This window comes from Somniosus microcephalus, chromosome 10, assembly GCF_052327205.1.
Source record: "Somniosus microcephalus isolate GS21.2 chromosome 10, FLI_Smic_1.0, whole genome shotgun sequence".
In the NCBI taxonomy this organism is placed as follows: Eukaryota; Metazoa; Chordata; class Chondrichthyes; order Squaliformes; family Somniosidae; genus Somniosus; species Somniosus microcephalus.
Genome location: NC_140996.1, coordinates 187132552 through 187152080, shown reverse-complemented (window position 1 = coordinate 187152080; position 19529 = coordinate 187132552). Strand labels below are relative to the sequence as shown.

Below are 19529 nucleotides of genomic sequence, written 5' to 3'. Positions count from 1 at the left end.
CACCCATCATCGGGAACATCCTCCCCGCACCCACCCCTTCACAATCTTATATGTTTCAATAAGATCGCCTCTCATTCTTCTGAACTCCAATGAGTAGAGTCCCAATCTACTCAACCTCTCCTCATATGTCCATCCCCTCATCCCCGGGATTAACCAAGTGAACCTTCTTTGTACTGACTCGAGAGCAAGTATGCCTTTTCTTAAGTATGCACACCAAAACTGTACGCAGTATTCCAGGTGCGGTCTCACCTTGTACAACTGAAGCAATACCTCCCTGTTTTTATATTCTATCCCCCTAGCAATGAAAGCCAACATTCCATTGGCCTTCTTAATCACCTGCTGCACCTGCATACTAACCTTTTGAGTTTCGTGCACCAGGACCCCCAGATCCCTTTGTACTTCCGTACTTTCCAGTTTCTTGCCATTAAGATAATAACTTGCTCTACGATTTTTCCTGCCAAAGTGCATAACCTCACACTTTCCAGTATTGTATTCCATCTGCCAAATCTCTACCCACTTACTTAGCCTGTCTATGTCCCCTTGCAGGTTTTTATGTCCTCCTCACTCAGTACTTTCCCTCCCATCTTAGTATCATCTGCAAACTTTGATATGTTACACTCGGTCCCCTCCTCCAAATCGTTAATATAGATTGTCCCCTCCTCCAAATCGTTAATATAGATTGTAAAGAGTTGGGGACCCAGCACTGACCCCTGCGGAACACCACTAGTTACTGATTGCCAGTCTGAGAATGAACCATTTATCCCAACTCTCTGCCTTCTGTTAGATAGCCAATCCTCTATCCATGCCAGAATATTACCCCCAATCCCGTGATTTTTTATCTTAAGCAATAATCTTTTGTGTGGCACCTTGTCAAATGCCTTTTGGAAGTTTAAATACACTACGTCCACTGGTTCCCCTTTATCCACCCTATATGTTGCTTCCTCAAAGAACTCCAGCAAATTTGTCAAACATTACTTCCCCTTCATAAAACCATGCTGACTTTGTCCTATTAAATTATGATTATCCAAATGTCCTGTTACTGTCTCCTTAATAATGGACTCCAAAATTTTACCTACCACAGATGTTAGGCTAACCGGTCTACAGATTCCATCCTTCTGTCTACTGCCCTTTTTAAATAAGGGTGTTACATTAGCAGTTTTCCAGTCTGCCGGGACCTTTGCTGAGTCCAGGGAGTTTTGGAAAATTATTACCAATGCATCCACAATCCCTACCGCCACCTCCCTCAAGACCCGAGGATGTAAGCCATCAGGTCCTGGTGATTTATCCGCCTTGAGTCCCATTATTTTACCGAGTACCACTTCCTTAGTGATTTTGATCGTGTTTAGCTCCTCCCCCCCCTATAGCCCCCTGTTTGTCCAGTGTTGGGATATTCTTGGTGTCTTCTACTGTAAAGACTGATACAAAATATTCAGTGTTTTTGCCATCTCCATATTTCCCACCATTAATTTCCCGGTCTCATCCTCTAAGGGACCAACATTTACTTTAGCCACCCTTTTTCTTTTTATGTAACTATAAAAACAGATAGTAAGAGTTTTTATATTTTTTGCTAATTTACTTTCAAAATCTATCTTCCCTTTCTTAATCAATCTTTTTGTTATTTTTTGCTGTCTTTTAAAGTTTTCCCAATCCTCTATCCTCCCACTAGATTTGGCTACCTTATATGCCCTTGTTTTTAGTCGAATACTATCCTTAATTTCTTTACTTAGCCATGGATGGCTGTCTTTTCTTTTACACCCTTTTCTTCTCAGTGGAATATATATTTTTTGGAAGTTGTAAAATAACTCCTTAAATGTACACCACTGATCATGTATCGTCTTACCCTTTAATCTATTTTCCCAATCCACTCTACTCAATTCCGCTCTCATACCTTCATAGTCTCCTTTATTCAAGCTTAGCACGCTTGTTTGAGATCCAACCTTCTCTCACCCTCTAATTGAATATGGAATTCAACCATGTTATGTTCACTCATTCCAAGGGGATTTTTAATTAATCCTGTTTCGTTACACAGGACCAGATCTAAGGTTGCTTGCCCCCTGGTCGGTTCAGTTACATACTGCTCAAGAAACCCATCCCTAATACACTCAATGAACTCATCCTCAAGGCAGCCCTGCCCAACTTGATTTGTCCAATTAATGTGATAGTTAAAATCCCCCATAATTATAGATGTTCCCTTATTACAAGCCTCAACTATTTCCTGATTGATACTCCGTCCAACAGAGTTGCAACTGTTCAGAGGCCCATAGACTAAGCCCACTAGTGTTTTTTTCCCCTTATTATTCCTTACCTCCACCCAAACTGTTTCATTATCCTGATCTTTTGACCCAATATCATTTCTCTGTATTATAGTGATTCCTTCCTTTATTAACATAGCCACCCCACCTCCCCTTCCTTCCTGCCTGTCCTTCCTGATCGTTAAATAACCTGGTATGTTTAATTCCCAGGCATGGTCACCCTGCAGCCATGTTTCTGTAATGGCCACAAGATCATACCCATATGTAGTTATTTGTGCCATTAACTCGTCTATTTTGTTACGAATGCTACGTGCATTCAGATAGAGAACTTTCAAATATGTTTTGTGACACTTAGTTCCTGCTTTTGCCCTTTTTATTACTTTACCTTTTACTCCATACCTTCTGCCCCGTCCTGACACGCTCTGGTTTTTAATTTCCCCACTGCTACCTAAGTCTATGACCTTCTCTGTTGTCATTTTTATTATTTGCTCTCTAGGAACCTCCCCCCCACTAGTTAGTTTAAAGCCCTCTCTACAGCCCTAGTTATATGATCCGCCAGGACTCTAGTCCCAGCACTGGCCAAGTGAAGCCCGTCCCAACGGAACAGCTCCCTCCTGCCCCAGTACTGGTGCCAGTGTCCCAGGAAGCAAAACCCATTTCTCCCACACCAGTCTTTGAGCCACGCATTTAACTCTCTAATTTTATTTGTCCTAGCCAAATTCGCTTGTGGCTCAGGTAATAATCCAGAGATTATTACCCTCGAGGTTCTGTTTTTTAATTTGACCCCTAGCTGCTCATACTCCTTTAACAGAACCGGCTTCCTAGTCCTATCTACGTCATTTGTACCAACATGGACCACGACAACTGGATCCACCCCCTCCCACTGCAAGTTTCTTTCCAGCCCAGGGGAGATGTCCTTAACCCTGGCACCGGGTAGGCAACACAGCCTTCGGGACTCTCGCTCTCGGCTGCAGAGAACTCTATCTATCCCCCTAATAATACTATCCCCTACCACTACAACATTTCTATTTACTCCCCCCTCTTGAATGGCCCCCCCGTTCCACGGTGCTGTGGCCAGGTTGCTCATCCTCCCTGCAGTCCCTGCTCCTGTCCCCACAGGGAGTAAGAACCTCGAACCTGTTGGACAAGAGCAAGGGCTGCGGCTCCTCCAGCTCTACCTCCTGGATCCCCGTACCTGCCTCACTCGTAGTCACACCGTCCTGTTCCTGACCATGGGCTACATCTGAATTAATTAACTTCATAGGTGTGACCACCTCCTGATACAGAGTCCAGGTACTTCTCCCCCTCCCTGATGTGTCGCAGTGTCTGAAGCTCAGACTCCAGCTCATCAACACGGAGCTGGAGTTCCTGTAGCAGCAGACACTTGTCACTGACGTAATCACCGTGAGCCTCAATGGGGTTCACCGGCTCCCACATCTCGCAACAGTAACACATCACCTGCTCCATTCTATGTAATTAATTAAATTTTTTATTGTTAGTTATGGACACCCTCTGCCCGATTTTAGATGCTGGTATCCCCTTTAATTAATTGGATTTAAATTAAATCAATCCCTCTAGTTACACCAGTTAAATGGTTTACCAACAGTCACTCTGCACCAGAAAGGCCTTATTAACTACAACCCACAGAGTTAAAGTTTGAAAAGAGCACCTAACACCCCACTTACCCAAACTCACAGCACTCTCTGCTGACTCGCACTCAGTGCTTGCTCGCACTGGGACTGGTCTTTTTATACGGTTTGTTTGTTTACAGCCAAATGAGTCACCCCTGCTGATTGGTTAGAAAACTGGTTTCCACTGCCTGCTGTGCCAATTTACTCCTACTGCAGTGTAACCTTGTTTTACTCTTCTTAAATATCCCAAATATTTAACTTTTCCCCTTTACTTAAACTGCTTAAGTAATCTTATCAAGAATGTACTCCCTCATCCCTGGAACCATTCTAGTAAATCTCTTCTGTACCCTCTCCAAAGCCTTCACGCCCTTCCTAAAGTTTGGTGTCCAGAGTTGGACACAATACTCCAGCTGGGGCCGAACTGGTGTTTTATACAGGGTTAACATAACTTCCTGACTTTTGCACTCTATGCCTCTATTTATAAAGCCCAGGATCCCATATGCTTTATTAACTGCTTTGTTAACCGGTCCTGCCACCTTCAAAGATTTGTGCTAAAGGACCCCAGATCATTCTTGCATCCCTTGATTCCCTTAATATCCAAAAATCTGTCTCTGTCTTAAATATACTCAACGACTGAGCAGCCACAGCTCTCTGGGGTAGAGAATTCCAAAGATTCACAACTCAGTGAAGACATTTCTCATCTCAGTCCTGAATGGCCAACCCCTTATTGAGGCGGTGACCCCTGGTGCTAGACTCCCCAGCCAGGGGAAACATCCTCCCTGCATCTACCTTGTAAGAATGTTATGTTTCGATGAGATCACCTCATTCTTCTAAATTCTAGGGAATATAGGCCTAGTCTCCTCAATCTCTCCTCATAGGACAATCCCCCCATTCTGGTGAATGTTGGATGCACTCCCTCCAAGGAAAGTATATCCTTCCTTTGGTATGGAGACCAAAACTGTCCACATTACTCCAAGGCCCTATATAATCACAGTAAGGCTTCTTGGGGGAAAAATTCGGTTGGTTGCGCCATCCATTAGCGCCTTAAGAGGGCGCTAAGTGGGGTGCAAGCCAACTAGCGCCCGGGCACGGCACTGCCCACGCCTCCCGCTAAATTCCGCGGGACGTTAGTGGTGGCGCTAACCGTTAGCGCTGCGCCGCTGCCGATGACGTCATCGGTGTGCGCAGCGCCCCGGCCGCGATATTCGGCAGCGCCCCAATTTACCGCCGGACACCATGTCCGACGGGGTCAGGGGGGGCGTACCTGCGGCCAGGGAGGCGCAAATTAAAGGCTAGGTGCGGGACGGCCATTTTTGTTGTTGGCCGCCTGCCAGCGCTCCCGTCCCCGGCCTCCTGAACCCCCCACCACCGCGGAGTGCCGGCTGCGCTCCAAGAGCCCGGCACTTCTCTTTGGTGCCGGGCTCTTTTGCCTGCACTCCCGATCCTCGGGGGCCCAGCTGGGCCCCAGATCGTGCTACACAAGGCCCCTCCCCTTTAAGAAGGGGAGGAAGGCCTGCAATACCGCAGCGCGATATGCCGCAGCGTGTGGCGCTGTGGCACGTTGCGCCACAATATTCACTCGCAGCGCCCCAAGAGGGATGCAGGGTGCCTCCAGTAGCGCCGCTCTTCCCTTTGGGGTGCAAATGACCAATTTCCAGTGCGGGGGCGTGAATGTTTCCGGGGCGCTACTTTTAGCACCCTGGCGAGGTTAGCACCCCAAATGGGGCTATACTCAATTTCTCCCCCCTTTACTCTTACATTTAAATCCTTTTGTAATAAAGGCTAATATACCATTTGCTTTCCTAATTGCTTGCTGTACCTGCATGTTAACCTTCAGTGATTCGTGTACAAGGACACCCAGGTCCCTCTGAATACCAACATTTCCCAATGGCACCATTTAAAAAATATTCTGCTTTTCATAGAATCAGAAATTTACGGCACAGATCGAGACCGTTCGGCCCATATTGTCTGCGCTAGTCAAAAAACAGCTATCCAGCCTAATCCCACTTTCCAGTTCTTGGTCCGTAGCATATAGGAACATATCCAAGTACTTTTTAAATGTGATGAGGGTTTATGTGTCTACCACCATTTCGAACAGTGCATGCCAGACCCCCCTACCACCTTCTGGGTGAAAAACATTTCTCAATGCCTCACTAATCCTTCTACCAGTTACTTTAAATCTGTGCCCCCTGATTATTGACTTCTCTAAGGGAAATAGGTCCTTCCTATCCACTCTATCTAAACCTTTCATAATTTTATACACCTCAACCTCCTCTGTTCCAAAGAAAACAACTCCAGCCTGTCCAATCTTTCCTCAGCTAAAATTATCCAGTCCTGGCAACATCCTCTCACTCTCCTCTCCACCCTCTCTAGTGCAATCACATCTTTCCTGTAATGTGGTGACCACAACTGTACGCAATACTCTAGCTATGGCCTAACTAGTGTTTTATACAGTTCTATTTTTCCTCCCAAAGTGGATAACTTCACATTTCTCCACATTATATTCCATGTTCTTTCCCACTCACTTAACCTGTCTATATCTCTTTGCAGGATCTTTGTGTCCTCCTCACAGTTTACTTTCCCACCTAGCTTTGTATTGTCAGCAAACTTGAATACATTCCTCTCGGTCCTCTCATCTAAGTCATTGATATAGATTGTAAATAGCTGAGGCCCAAGCACTGATCCTTGCGCTACCCCACTAGTTACATCCTGCCAACCTGAAAATGACCCTTTATTCCTACTCTCTGTTTTCTGTCCCGTTAACCAATCCACGATAATATATTACCCCCAATCCCAAGAGCCCCAAGTTTGTGTAATAACCGCTTGTGTGACACCTTACTGAATGCTTTCTGAAAATCCAAAAACACTACATTTACTGATTCCCCCTTATTTTTACCCTGCTAGTTACAACCTCAAAAAACTTGAATAGAATTGTCAAACACTATTTCCCTTCCATAAATCCGTGCTGACTCTGTCCAATCATATTATGATTTTCTAAGTGCCCTGTTACCACATCCCCAATAATAGATTCTAGCATTTTCCCTACTACTGATGTCAGGCTAACTGTTCTACAGTTCCCTGTTTCCTCTCTCCCTCCTTTCTAGAATAGTAGGGTTACATTTGCTACCTTCCAATCTGAAATTATGCCCTGTATAATTTTAAAGATTGCAGATGATTCAAAACTTAAATGTAGCAAACAATGAAGAGGATAGTAGCAGACTTCAGGGAGGACTGAGACAGCCTGGTAAAATGGCAGGCACGTGGCAGATAAAATTTAAAGCAGAGAATTGTGACGTGATATATTTTGGTAGGAAGAATGAGGAGAGACAATATGAACTAAATGGTACAATTTTAAAAAGGGGTGCATGTACACAAATCTTTGACGGTGGCAGGACAATTTGAAAAGACTGATTAATAGAGGGAGAGTACACAAAAGCAAGGAAGTTATACTAAACCTTTATAAAACACTGGTTAGACTTCAGCTGGAGTATTAGTGTATGTTCAATTCTGGGCACCACACTTTAGGAAGGTTGTCAAAGCCTTGGAGAGGGTGCAGAAGAGATTTACAAGAATGGTACTAGGGATGAGGGACTTCAGTTACGTGGAGAGACTGGAGAAGCTGGGTTGTTCTCCTTGAAGCAGAGAAGGCTAAGAGGAGATTAGACAGAGGTGTTGAAAATCATGAAGGGTTTTAATAGAGTACATAAGAAACTGTTTCGAGTGGCAGAAAGGTCAGCAACTAGAGGCCACAGATTTAAGGTGATTGGCAAAAGAACAAGAGGCGACATGAGGAAACATTTCTTTTACACAGCAAATTGTGATCTGGAATGCACTGTCGGAAAGGTTGCTGGAAGCAGATTCAATAGTAACATTCAAAAGGGAATTGGATAAATACTTGAAGGGAAAACACTTACAGGGCTACGGGGAAAGAGCAGGGGAGTGGGAGTAATTGGATAGGTCTAGCAAAGAGCCGGCACAGGCACGATGAGCCAAATGGCCTTCTTCTGTGCTGTATCATTCTATGATTCGTCTATTGCCAAATTTACAAATTATAGTTTGGTTTGACATGGGTAACTGGAAACTAAACAAAGAAATCTCAGTGCCCATGATGCAGGAGAGCACAAGATTTGTTTTGTAGACATTCAGTCTACAAATCAGCTTTTAAAATATTGCAGATGTATTTTTCCTTTCACTGGTGCAAGTTTACCTAGAATTACATAGAATATACAGCACAGACACAGGTTATTCGGTCCAACCAGTCCATGCTCCACTCGAGCCTCCTCCCATCCTTCCTCATCTAACTATTAGCAGAACCCTCTATTCTCTTCTCCCTCATATCTAGCAGCTTCTTAAATGCATCTACACCACTCGCCTCAACTACTCTGTGGTAGCAAGTTCCACATTCTCACCACTCTCTGGTTAATTTTACCAACCAACCATTTTATGAAAAAATACTTCAGAAAATTAGGACTTGCATTACAGCCTATAGAAAAATAGTTCTGCATCAGTGTCATCTCTCATTATCTGGTTCCCATTTTAACCAGCAACTTCTGTATCGTGGTACAGTAAATTGTTCCAATGTCAAAATAACCTGACTTTTCCCTCTTATTATTTAACACAAAAAAGAAATTAAAAAATACCTAATGGACTCAGTGTCAATATGTACAGGTGCTATCCTCTCCAGGAGAAATTTCACCATTTCCAAAAACGGATTTGTGGGCTGTTTAGGGTTGCTTAGTTTTCGGGTTATTTCACGCTGTACAAAAAGAAATAAATTGTTAGTCTAATAGCGAAACAGTGTACTTAGAAATTTTCAATCCATTCTGATAGACCATATTAATTTCAGCAATTACCACACATCCTTCTGCTTGTTTGCAGGAACAGTTTGGACTAACAAGCACATCCAGTTGGGATCGGATTCGCTCATCCTCTTCTAAAAATTGATCAAATTTCTTCATGAAGTCCTGGGCTTTTCCTGGATCAGGCAAGTTTTCTGACAACAGAATATTGTATTGAGCACAACTTGTTGATCGAATAATTGTATTGTCTATCCTTTGAAGAGAAATATTTCCTGCAGCTTTTCATGGTACATAATTAAGTCGTCTATAATTAATACTATATTTTATATAAGAACAGGTGGCAAAAATATATGTAAAATATAATTGTACTTACTGGCAATGATCATCACTTTTGAGAATATGGCTTTGTCAGTGGGATCAGACTAGAATTTAAAAGACAAAATAGAATTTATTACATTTTCACATACAAATACAATTACATTTAGTAACTAGAGATTTATTTTCTAAAACTATCACATTTCCCAGCAATTATAAAAAAAAACTAGTTGTGACCTCCATTGCCAGTAACTGGAGTAGCACATTTCAATGAAAAGGAACCAAGTGAATAACTCAATTTGTGGAAGGTACATCATTCCTCCTCTGAAGTGGATAGTAATTTGGTAACAGTGGGCAAGAGTCATGTGTATGAGGCATCAACATACAGGAGATGAACAAAAACAGAAACACAGGAAGATGCATCAACGATAGCTATTGTTATGTACCAGTTCTAGCTAATGATCATTTGTTAATAAAGTATACGCTCAAAACGGAAAATCTGTAAATTAAAATAAAATCCTTTATTCATGCAGCACACATTTGAGAAACGGCAACAAACTCAAGCTAGGACATCAACAACATGCTACGATAGAAATTAGCTAGCTGCCTAAGTTGGCAGAATCGAGAGGGAGAGAAGCTAAGAAGTTGTCATGACTTCCCTTCTCGGGTTGCATTTCTTCAGCTGCAGGACCAGCAGCTGTGGAACTCTTTTGCTGCTTGGCTCCCCATCAAATTCTCATGGTCAGGAGAGAAGCCTGTGTACACGTACTTGTATGCATGCACAGATCTTCACACCCAGACATTAATCTCAATGTTTTCAGAGGGCATGATGTAAAAATATTTTAAAACAATTTTTTTTTTTTTTTTTTTTTAAATAATTGTTCACAGCACGTGGGTAATGGTAGAAAAGCCACATTTGTTGGCCATCCCCGGTTGCCCAGATAGAATTGGTGAGCTTTCTCCTGCAATTGTTGCAGTCTTTATACTGATGGTGCTCCCACAATGGTGTAAGGTAGGGAATTCCAGGATACGGACATTGCAAAATGCAGTAATGTATGTTCAAGTCAGGGTGGTGTGTGACTCGAGAGGAACTTGGAGATGATGGCGTTCCCACGGCATTGCTGCCCTCATCTTGGCAATAGAGGTCGCGGGAGAGGGAGGAGCTGTTGAAGCAATGGCGTTGTGTTGCTGCAGTGCATCCTTCAGCCACAGTGCATCAGTGACAGAGAAGATATGGAGTTCAGTGGCTGGGGCACTGATCAGGCAAACTGTAGAGTCCTCAATGTATATTGTGTCCATGGGTTCTAAGGAGCACTTAGTAAGCCAGATTTGACACCAGACATAAGTTATACTCCAGGCTATATCCAATTCTGGCAATGAGAGACTGTCTTTGTCAGGTTATCTCACACCACATCCCCTTTGGAGTCAGGGCAGATCCAAAATTTGGAGTTAAATTAAAGCTTGCAACACTGCTAAGTGCAACCCACTATTGGGCTTGCTAAATATGACAGTATGACGACAGTTAGTGCCTTGTGTCCCAGGGAACAAAAGGGAGAAAAACTGGGTGTGACGGTTTGAAGGAAATTTTATAGAAAACAGGAACATACTGAAGACACCAGGGTGGGGGAGGGGAAAGAGATGCAAGAGTACACTTTACAGTCTCAAATCGTCATATACCACTTGTGTTTTTCCCTGCATTTTCTTTATTCATAATTACACTTTTGTTCACTATTTCCTACTTGTTCACTTTATCCTTGTTCACTTTATCCTATTCATAGAGTTTTAGATTGATATCACTTTTTTTTCTCCATTTCCTTTGAGCGGCAGATCTCATGGGGACATCATATGGTCATTCATGGCAGCTGTAATTTCCCCAACCTCCATTGAAAATGGCTGGCTTTGGGGTGGGGGTGCAAAGACAAGGTGGTGGGTAGAGGGTTCTGGGTACAGCTTATACGTAGACATCTATCAGGAAGGGTGGAATTTTTTGAATTTGTGTGGGTACCGTATACTCAGCATAGAATTTTGAGTTGTCCTTTCTGCATTTTGCAACTTTTGGTAGTTTTTGAGGGTTTGTTTCCACGGTCCTTTAAAGCCTTTGTGTGGTTTCGGTGAACATAGTGTACAGACCAGAGGCACGTTTAGGGGCACCTGTCAAGTTCAATTACAACAGCCTCATTAAGGGCAAGTTTGAAACTGCAGAGCTATCAGAACCCACTATTGGAATCCACATAAATTAGCAGATGAAGAGTCCTAAAAGAATTCCTGGCAATATATCTACAAAACGACAGATGTAAAAACTTCAGATCGGATGCTTCACAAAATTGAGACATCCAACCTTCTTTAAGACAGCAAGCACTTTGAAACTTTTGCTAAGTCATGAGAGGGAACATGGATGCATCTATTGCCTAACTGGGAACAGACATGTCAATAATCTATGCATCAGACAGGTTTCCACTCCCTTCAGGTATTATGCAAATTTTCAGGAGGGCAGTTAAAGGGAAACTTAATGCCATGCACCAGCGACAACCAAAGATCTGGCTTACGAGTACTAAAATACAAAAAAATACAAAACAAATGATATTCAAACTTCAAGGGTTAAGTTACAAGGAGCGATTACACAAATTAGGGTTGTATTCCCTGGAATTTAGAAGGTTAAGGGGTGATCTGATCGAAGTTTTCAAGATATTAAAGGGAACAGATAGGGTAGATAGAGAGAAACTATTTCTGCTGGTTGGGGTTTCTAGGACTAGGGGGCATGTTTTAAAAATTAGAGCCAGACCTTTCAGGAGTGAATATGGGAAACACTTCGACACACAAAGGGTGGTAGAAGTTTGGAACTCTCTTCCACAAATGGCAATTGATGCTAGATCAATTGTTAATGTTTTTAAAAATTGGGAGATTGATAGCTGTTAAACAAAGCTATTAAGGGATATGGGCCAAAGGCGGACATGTGGAGTTAGATCGCAGATCAGCTATGATCTCATTGAATGGCGGAGCAGGCTCAAGGAGCTGAATGGCCGACTCCTGTTCCTAAATTCCTACCTCAGCGAGAAATTACATTCTAGATAACTTCAGACAAACACTACTACATTTAACTTGCACAGTCTTTTACAAGAGAAATTAAGGTCACCCAGTTTTCAAGTGCAAAATATAGTTGCCTGAACACAGGACAAAAAAGGAATTTATCCTACATGCATAAACATGCTGCTGCCAGCAACAGGATAAATAGTTGTGAAAAAACTCAAGATGAGACCTTATACAAAAACACTGGAAAGAACATTCCTGAAGAATCGCATCTGGTGATGTGAGTGTCTACGAAATTTAACACCCAGTGTTTGTCATTCTCAATATGCTGTTGTGAAGAGGAAGCGAGGGATTTTGATGTAATGGTAACTGTAGCTCCACAACACTGAAGCACAGGCGTTAGGAATTTATTTCTAGTCCTGACTGGGCTTTACTCCCAACAATTTGACACAGACTTCTTCATCAAACCTCAAGACCGACCAGACTAGTAAAAGTGCAAGTTTATGTACCACACGTGAGCCAAGCTCACACTGAATGGATCCATGCTACTTGAAGGCGAGCAGGCACTGGGCTGAGATAGGGTTAAGATTGCAGATTCACCTTAGTCACATTTACCATCTCTGGCTCAGTTTCAGCACTCTAGAACCAATACACAAGGATAAGCTGTAACTGTCAGAGTCCACCAAATCAAAATCATAAAAATCACTTCCATCACGTCACAAGATCTGTATGTGCTACTGCACTTCAATCCCATTGCCTGCACAGAGCAGAAAACTGTTGTACTTACTTTTTGTTGTTTGTGCAGATCAAGCAAGTCACGTACATGATGCCTCAGCATATTTTGACACTTCCACATTTCGTTTAATGCTCTGTTAAAAATTAAAACAAAAACACCGACAATAAATAGCTAACTTCAATTAAAATGTGGTACCATTCAATCAACCTTATTTCCACGGCCACTACAAAAAGTATGAATGGCATTCATTCCATTTCATTCACAGAAATACGCAGGACACAAGAAATTGCAGAGTAAGGAAACGGCTTTTGGCATATCAAGCCCAAATCAATTCAGACTCCATGTCTAATTATTCTATCTATTAGCTGTTTCTATTTGCATTACCCTTGTAAACTACCACCTCATCTCCAATTTCCCTTTCCTCTCCCACAGCACTCAAACAGTTATACTGGAACTCACAAACTACATTCTCCGTGATTGTGACCATGGCACAATATCCCTCCTCATCCTTCCTGACCTCTCTGCATCCTTTGAGATGGTCGAGCACGCCATCCACCTCGAATGCCTCTCCTCTGCTGACCAGTTCAGTGAGATTACCCTCGCTTGGTTTCACTCCTGCTTATCCAATTGTAGCCCGAGCAGCTCTTCCAACTCTGGTACTGTTGCCTCTGAAATCCCCCAAGGATCTACCCTCAACCCCTTGCGAATCCTCATCGAAGTGCTGCCAATTGACGCCATTATCTGAAGATATGTCTTCAGTTTCTACGTGTATATTGATAACACCCAGCTCTACCTCTCAACCATCTCTCGAGCCTTCCACTTTCTCGGAGTTGTCAGCCTGCTTGCGAGACATCCAGTTGTGGATGAGTCGCAATTTCCCCGAATTAAACATTAGGAAGACTGAAGCCATCACCTTTGACCCCGCCACAAACTGTGCTCTCACCACCAATTCCATCCCCCCACCCAGCCACTGTTTCAGGTTGAACATGGTTCACAAACTTGGGAGTGCTATGTGACCCCGAGCCGAGCTTCTAACCCCATATCCTCTCCATCACAAAGACCACTTACTTCCAACTCCACCACATCACCAGTTAACCAGCTCACCTGCTGCTGAAACATTCAGCCATACCTTGATCACAAGCAGACTTAACAATGCCAATACTCTCCATAACTTCATCTCATCCAAAACTCTGCTGCCCATATCCTATTCTGCACCAAGTCCTGGTTACCAGTTGCCTCGTGCTTGCTGACCTACATTGGCTCCCCAGTCCCACAATGTCTCCCATTTAAAATTCTAATCTTAGTGTTCAAATCCCTTCAAGGACTCACCCCTCCCTATTTCTATATCCTTCTCCAGTCGTTCCAACCCTCAAAGAACTCCAAATTCCTCCAACTCTAGCCTCTTGTGCACCCACCACACTCCCTTTGGCAGACATGCCTTCAGCTGTCTACGTCCCAAGCTCTGGAATTCCTTCCCTAAACTTCTCCCCTGCTTGAAGACCCTCCTTGGAACTACCTCTTAAATCAAGCTTTTAGTTGCATATTGCAGCACATTGCAGCCATGAAAGAAATAGAAGGAAAATGTTCTGCTTGGGAAACAGAAACTACTGGTCACTGGTTCTCAGGTAGTATTTTTTCACTATTCATCACCACTTTTCATCTACTGATGCCAAACTAATAATCATTATCACTATTTTGTGTGCTAATACAACATTCCAAAAAAATTTCCATCTGTGACCACTGCTCCTCTGTACAACGAGAAGTTGTAATATTGACAACGGTATATGTAAAAGAAAGTTATTAAGCAGGATGTGTAGATTGAATGCCAAAAAATATTCAGTTTTCTAGCATTCAAACTGCTCAGTTTAAAAATACATAGGCACTGATTTTCTTCTTCCCCTCACTCACCCACCCCCCACCTTCTCAGCAAGTCAAGTCAGGAAGAGCACGCCGAAAGTGCACTCCACCTGCAAGAACATGAATTTTTGTATTCAGGTTATTAATTTTGGCCAAATAATACCAGGCACATGCAAACCCAAGGCATCGGAGGCCACTTCCATAGATTCCAGTGACCAACATTAATCAAAATACAGTTGACTCGCTAGCCTTTTTAAAATTATAAACAAAACAGCTCTGCAAGCACTAGAACATGCCCCATAATGAACATTTCAGAAATTAACAACTGATATACAATTACAAGAACAGCCATCAATAAATTCCTGGAAATACTCATTCTCTCTCCCTGACTCTCCCATGCACCTTTATAGGTTACAGTGCAGCTTTAATACTACACCACTGCTAATAATGTTAATGAGGCACTGAAATTTCAGCATTGCTACCACCTCCCAGCAGTGGCCCACAAATTCTCCATAATGGTGGAAGTAAGAGCACCACAAAGTGTCAATTCCAGTAGCGTTTAAATGTTCTACGAACTCCATGTGCACCCGAGTAATCCCCCACAGCTGATGTGTCTAAATTTCATATTGCCATCTATACTAAATAAAGGAAAACTTAAAAAAATTACGTAGTTGGGAGATTTCAACTCAACCTTTGGACAACGGTTAGCCTCGATGACTCAAGAGAAACTTATATAGTGAAATAACTTACAATTCAGGCTTTTCAAACAGTTACTCTGTCAATGGTTGTAACAGACTTGATCAAGCTGCGCCCCTCTAGAAGCAGCAGACATCTGTAGCCCAGGTGCTTTTACAACGGTGCTGGTTTAGCTTGGACAGCTGAAGAACAGCATTGAAGTGCTGGCTCTCCATGTTTACACCACTAAAACTGTCTCACTTATTCAGATGGCAGCAACTTTTTCATAAAATCTCAAGTCTTGAGCTTGTGCTCAATCATCACACAAGAGCTGAATATGCAAACACTAATTAGCATTGTAGAAGCACAGAGTCAAAGAGAAAATGTGTTTTCTTAAAAACTGAGGCAGGTCAAAGTGATGGCAATGAAGGACTCCTGCAACTGCAAAGAAAGCAAGCTTGAACTATATAGCTGGCATTTAGTCAAACCAATTTGAAAACATACTTTACAGCATTGGTGTCCAGGGTTGCATAAAGATAGTACAAACACTTCATCCTTTCTGAAGTCTCCAAATTGTGAGGCACCATGTACTGCGCAAATATCCGTTCAACAAGTAATCTGTAGGTTAGAATTTGAAGCATGTTTAAGAATTTAACACACCTTGGTTTGGTTTTAATATTGCTGAACAACTGAAGTCTGCGTTCAAGTGTAGATTAAAAACTCAAAAAAAGCAAATAGCTCAGTTAACACTTTCAAAGCAGTAATTACTTTTGAGCTCAGCCACGTGATAATAATGCCAAAAACATTATAGTAACCAATACTGCACACAAGAGGTCACTCTTCCAATCCAAGGACAAATTTATTTGGCTCGGCGTGTATATTATACCCTACAACATCAATCATTTTTATTCACCCAAAAACAGCCGTTCTATCACTTCATCCGTGGGAAAATATTTTGTTCTAGTACTCTTCAACATATGTCACTATGGTTGATCAGTTGTGCACACTGCAGTATTCAAAGGGATCAAACACATACACAAAAAAGCGCAAGAGCAGTTTATGATCACACAGTGTATGTAGATTGCAATAAAACCTAAAGCAGATTTATGAACCCATTTCTAAACACAGCAGGGTGAATGTTTTAACCTTCATCCATCTAGCATTGAGGTTTGTATTTTTAAAAATTATTTCTTTGATCTACACAGTGCATCAACTACTGGCACAACTAAACCAAGAGAAACTGTCAAAACAGGTCAGAAAATCTCAATGGTGTGCATGTTACATTGAGATTATTTCGAAAAATGTAACTTCCTCCAATTGCTTATGGACACCAAGCAACATTCTCCAACTTACGTAGAGCCAAGTGGCCCCATTCTCAGGCTCTGGCCATGTGCCTAATGTGACTAATTCTGACTGATTCTAAAAGTATGCGAACACTATAAACGTTTGCAAAGTTTTGGTTTGCAAGTTTGACTTGTATTTAAAAAAACTAATTTTATATGAAAATTTTGAATGAAGCTGCCCTGATGACTGCTGGGTAAAAATGGCACTGAAAATAGGAGTAAACTGTAGAGATTAGAAGGTGCCAAGTTCAATTGAGAGTTAGATGTCTCGTGCAGGAGCTCCTAATACAAGTTACAAAACCTTTGGGGGGAAAAAAACTGCGTTTCATCTCAATATTTTCTTCAGTTTTGGGTTATGGATTTTCAGTGTCAAAATCCACTCTCTAACCTGATGGATCAGTCTACAGGTTTGATTTTTATAGTATGATCATTATGATAAAAATTACTACATTTTAGTGCTGTTGTGCTTAAGAACACGAGAGCAACAAAATATAGAGGTAGGAAAAGAACACATGAAACACAATGCAGAAAATCCCTTGGAACTGGAGATTCATACCGAAGAAAGTCAAGGTACAATAACAATTTGCTTCTTTATAGCATTCTTAATGTAAAAATGGTCCCAGGGTACTTCACAGACAGGTGTAAGGAAAGTGGACACCATGATGGGAAGGAGAACATTAAGAAGGGCGACGGAAAGTTTGGTCGAGGAGATGGGTTTCAAGAAGCTTTCCTAAGGAGCCAGAAGTGGCGAGGTTTAGGGGGGAATTCTCAGGACTAAGGTAACCGAAGGTCCTACTACCACAAGAGGAAGGATACACAAAAGGCCAAAATCACAGGAACAAAATCCTTGGGTGGGGGTGGATACAATAAAGAGCTCCTATTTATCATACATTTAAAACAAGTTTGTACAAACTTCCATCTTACTTGAATAATGATAAATGAGGGAAATCCTGGAAGGACTGTAAGTTCACCCTTTCTCTGCCGTTACTGTTTATACTTGCGCTCTCTTATGCACTAGTATGTGAATGAAAGAGATGCAATTGCAAAAATAGAGCTGGATTTAAAGATGAGGGTGAAAATGTGACATCTACTGTATTAATTGACAGGTAGCCAAATGTTGGTCAACAAAGACGCGGGTGATTAGTGCCCGACAAGATACATGCAGCAGAGTTTCGGACAATGAGAGTTCATGGAAGGTGGCGGATAGCAAGCCAGCCAGGAGAGCCTTGCTGTTAAGTTCAGAAATGGCAAAGCCAAGTATAAAAATCTCAGCAGCTAAGGGGCTAAGGTGAAAAAGAGGTGATGCTGCAGAGGTGGTAGTAAATAGTCTTTGTGATGGAGAGGATATGGGACCTGAAACTCAGTTTCGAGCTGAACAGGATGGCACATTTGTGAATGGTCTGCTTCAGCTCGAGACAGTGGCTGAGGAGGGTGATAGGAACATCGGAACAGGCGGCCATTCAGGCCCGAGAGCCTGCTCCGCCATTTAATCCGATTATGGCTAATCTGTACCTCAACTCCATATCCATCGATACCCTTACCTAAAAAAGTCTATTGATCTCAATCTTAAAAATTTTAATTTACCCGACATCCAGCCTTTTGAGGGAGCAAGTTCCAGATTTCAACTGCCCTTTGTGTAAAAAAAGTGCTTCCTTACATCTCTCCTAAAAGAGCTTAGCTCTAATATTAAGATTTTGCTCTCTAGTTCTGGATTCCCCTATCAGAGAAAGTAGTTTCTCTGTATCTACCATATTGAATCTCTCTCATTTTAAACACCTTGATTAGATCACCCCTCAACCTTCTAAGCTCAAAGGAATACAAACAAGTTTATTCAACCTGTCCTCATAATTCAACCCTTTAATCCCCAGTATCATTCTGGTTAATCTGTGTGGTAACCCCTCCTAGGCCGGTATATCCTTCTTGAGGTGCGGTGCTGAAAAGTGAACTTATGTCATCCAGATGGGGGTCTAACCAAGGCTCTGTACAACTCCAGGATAACTTCCATCCCTTTGTATTCCAGCCCCCTTGATGTAAAGGCCAACATTCCATTAGTCTTTTTGATTTTCTTTTGTACCTGTGCACTAGCTTTGTGATTGGTGTACATGGACGTTCAAATCCCATTGCTCCTCCGCAGTTTCTAGTCTCCCGTCATTTAAAATGGCAATGGAACCAGTGGAAAAGAGGCAGAGTTTGCATCAGGGAACTTAGGCAATGGCTTTGGCCTTACTTGGATATTGGATAAACAATAGAGGCAGTCCAGGCGTCGAGGATGTCGCGAGCTGGGCGTTATTAGCATACATGTGGAAGTTGAAAACTGAACCCATGGAAAGGGAGTTTGGAGATGGGGTTGTATTTGGTGAAGGTGGAGAAGTCGAGGGAAGAGAGATGGTACCTGAGGAGAAAGAACTATTGACAACATCAGGTAGTATAGGGGGTAAGGAAGGGTAGTTGGATGGTCAGGAACTGAGTGAAGTGAGAAGGGGACCGAGTGAGCAGGAGGTGAATGTCACAGACAACGCAAGTTTGGAGATGGTTAAGAGAAATGGGGGGGCACTAAAACTAGAGACTGGGTGTCAGTGCGAGATGGCGTGGGAGTTGAAGGGGGTAGGCGAGAGAGAGCAGTTGGGTCCAGAGGAACGGGAGGATGCTGCAGAGGTTATGTGAGCAAGGAAAAGGGGATTTAAGGCAATGGTTGGTCATGGAACAACAGGAATCTGGAGTTATACTTGATCTCCACGAAGATGCTGGAACAGTGAGCCACTTTGGCAGACAGCAGCGAGGCATGGTGGTGCTCACCATGGTCAGACCAGATCTGGCAATGAATGTCTAGGCCAGTTAAGTGCAGGTATCCTCAAGTTTTCAGTTATAAATAATCTCCATGATATTTATTTGGT

At 42.5% G+C, this 19529-nt stretch overlaps 1 protein-coding gene across 5 annotated transcripts in view; it reads right to left on the bottom strand.

Annotated features, from left to right (window-relative positions):
* The window catches only part of LOC147111934 (sister chromatid cohesion protein PDS5 homolog B-like), a 249945-nt gene that overhangs the window by 88438 nt on the left and 141978 nt on the right, over positions 1 to 19529 (bottom strand). For all 5 annotated transcript variants that reach the window (XM_085999339.1, XM_085999336.1, XM_085999338.1 and 2 more), the window contains 5 exons: positions 15797 to 15910; positions 12812 to 12893; positions 9056 to 9104; positions 8737 to 8876; positions 8524 to 8639 (listed from right to left, as the gene is read on the bottom strand). In XM_085999339.1, coding sequence (XP_085855465.1) covers positions 8524 to 8639; positions 8737 to 8876; positions 9056 to 9104; positions 12812 to 12893; positions 15797 to 15910 — 501 coding nt within the window. The remainder of the gene's footprint in view (positions 1 to 8523; positions 8640 to 8736; positions 8877 to 9055; positions 9105 to 12811; positions 12894 to 15796; positions 15911 to 19529) is intronic.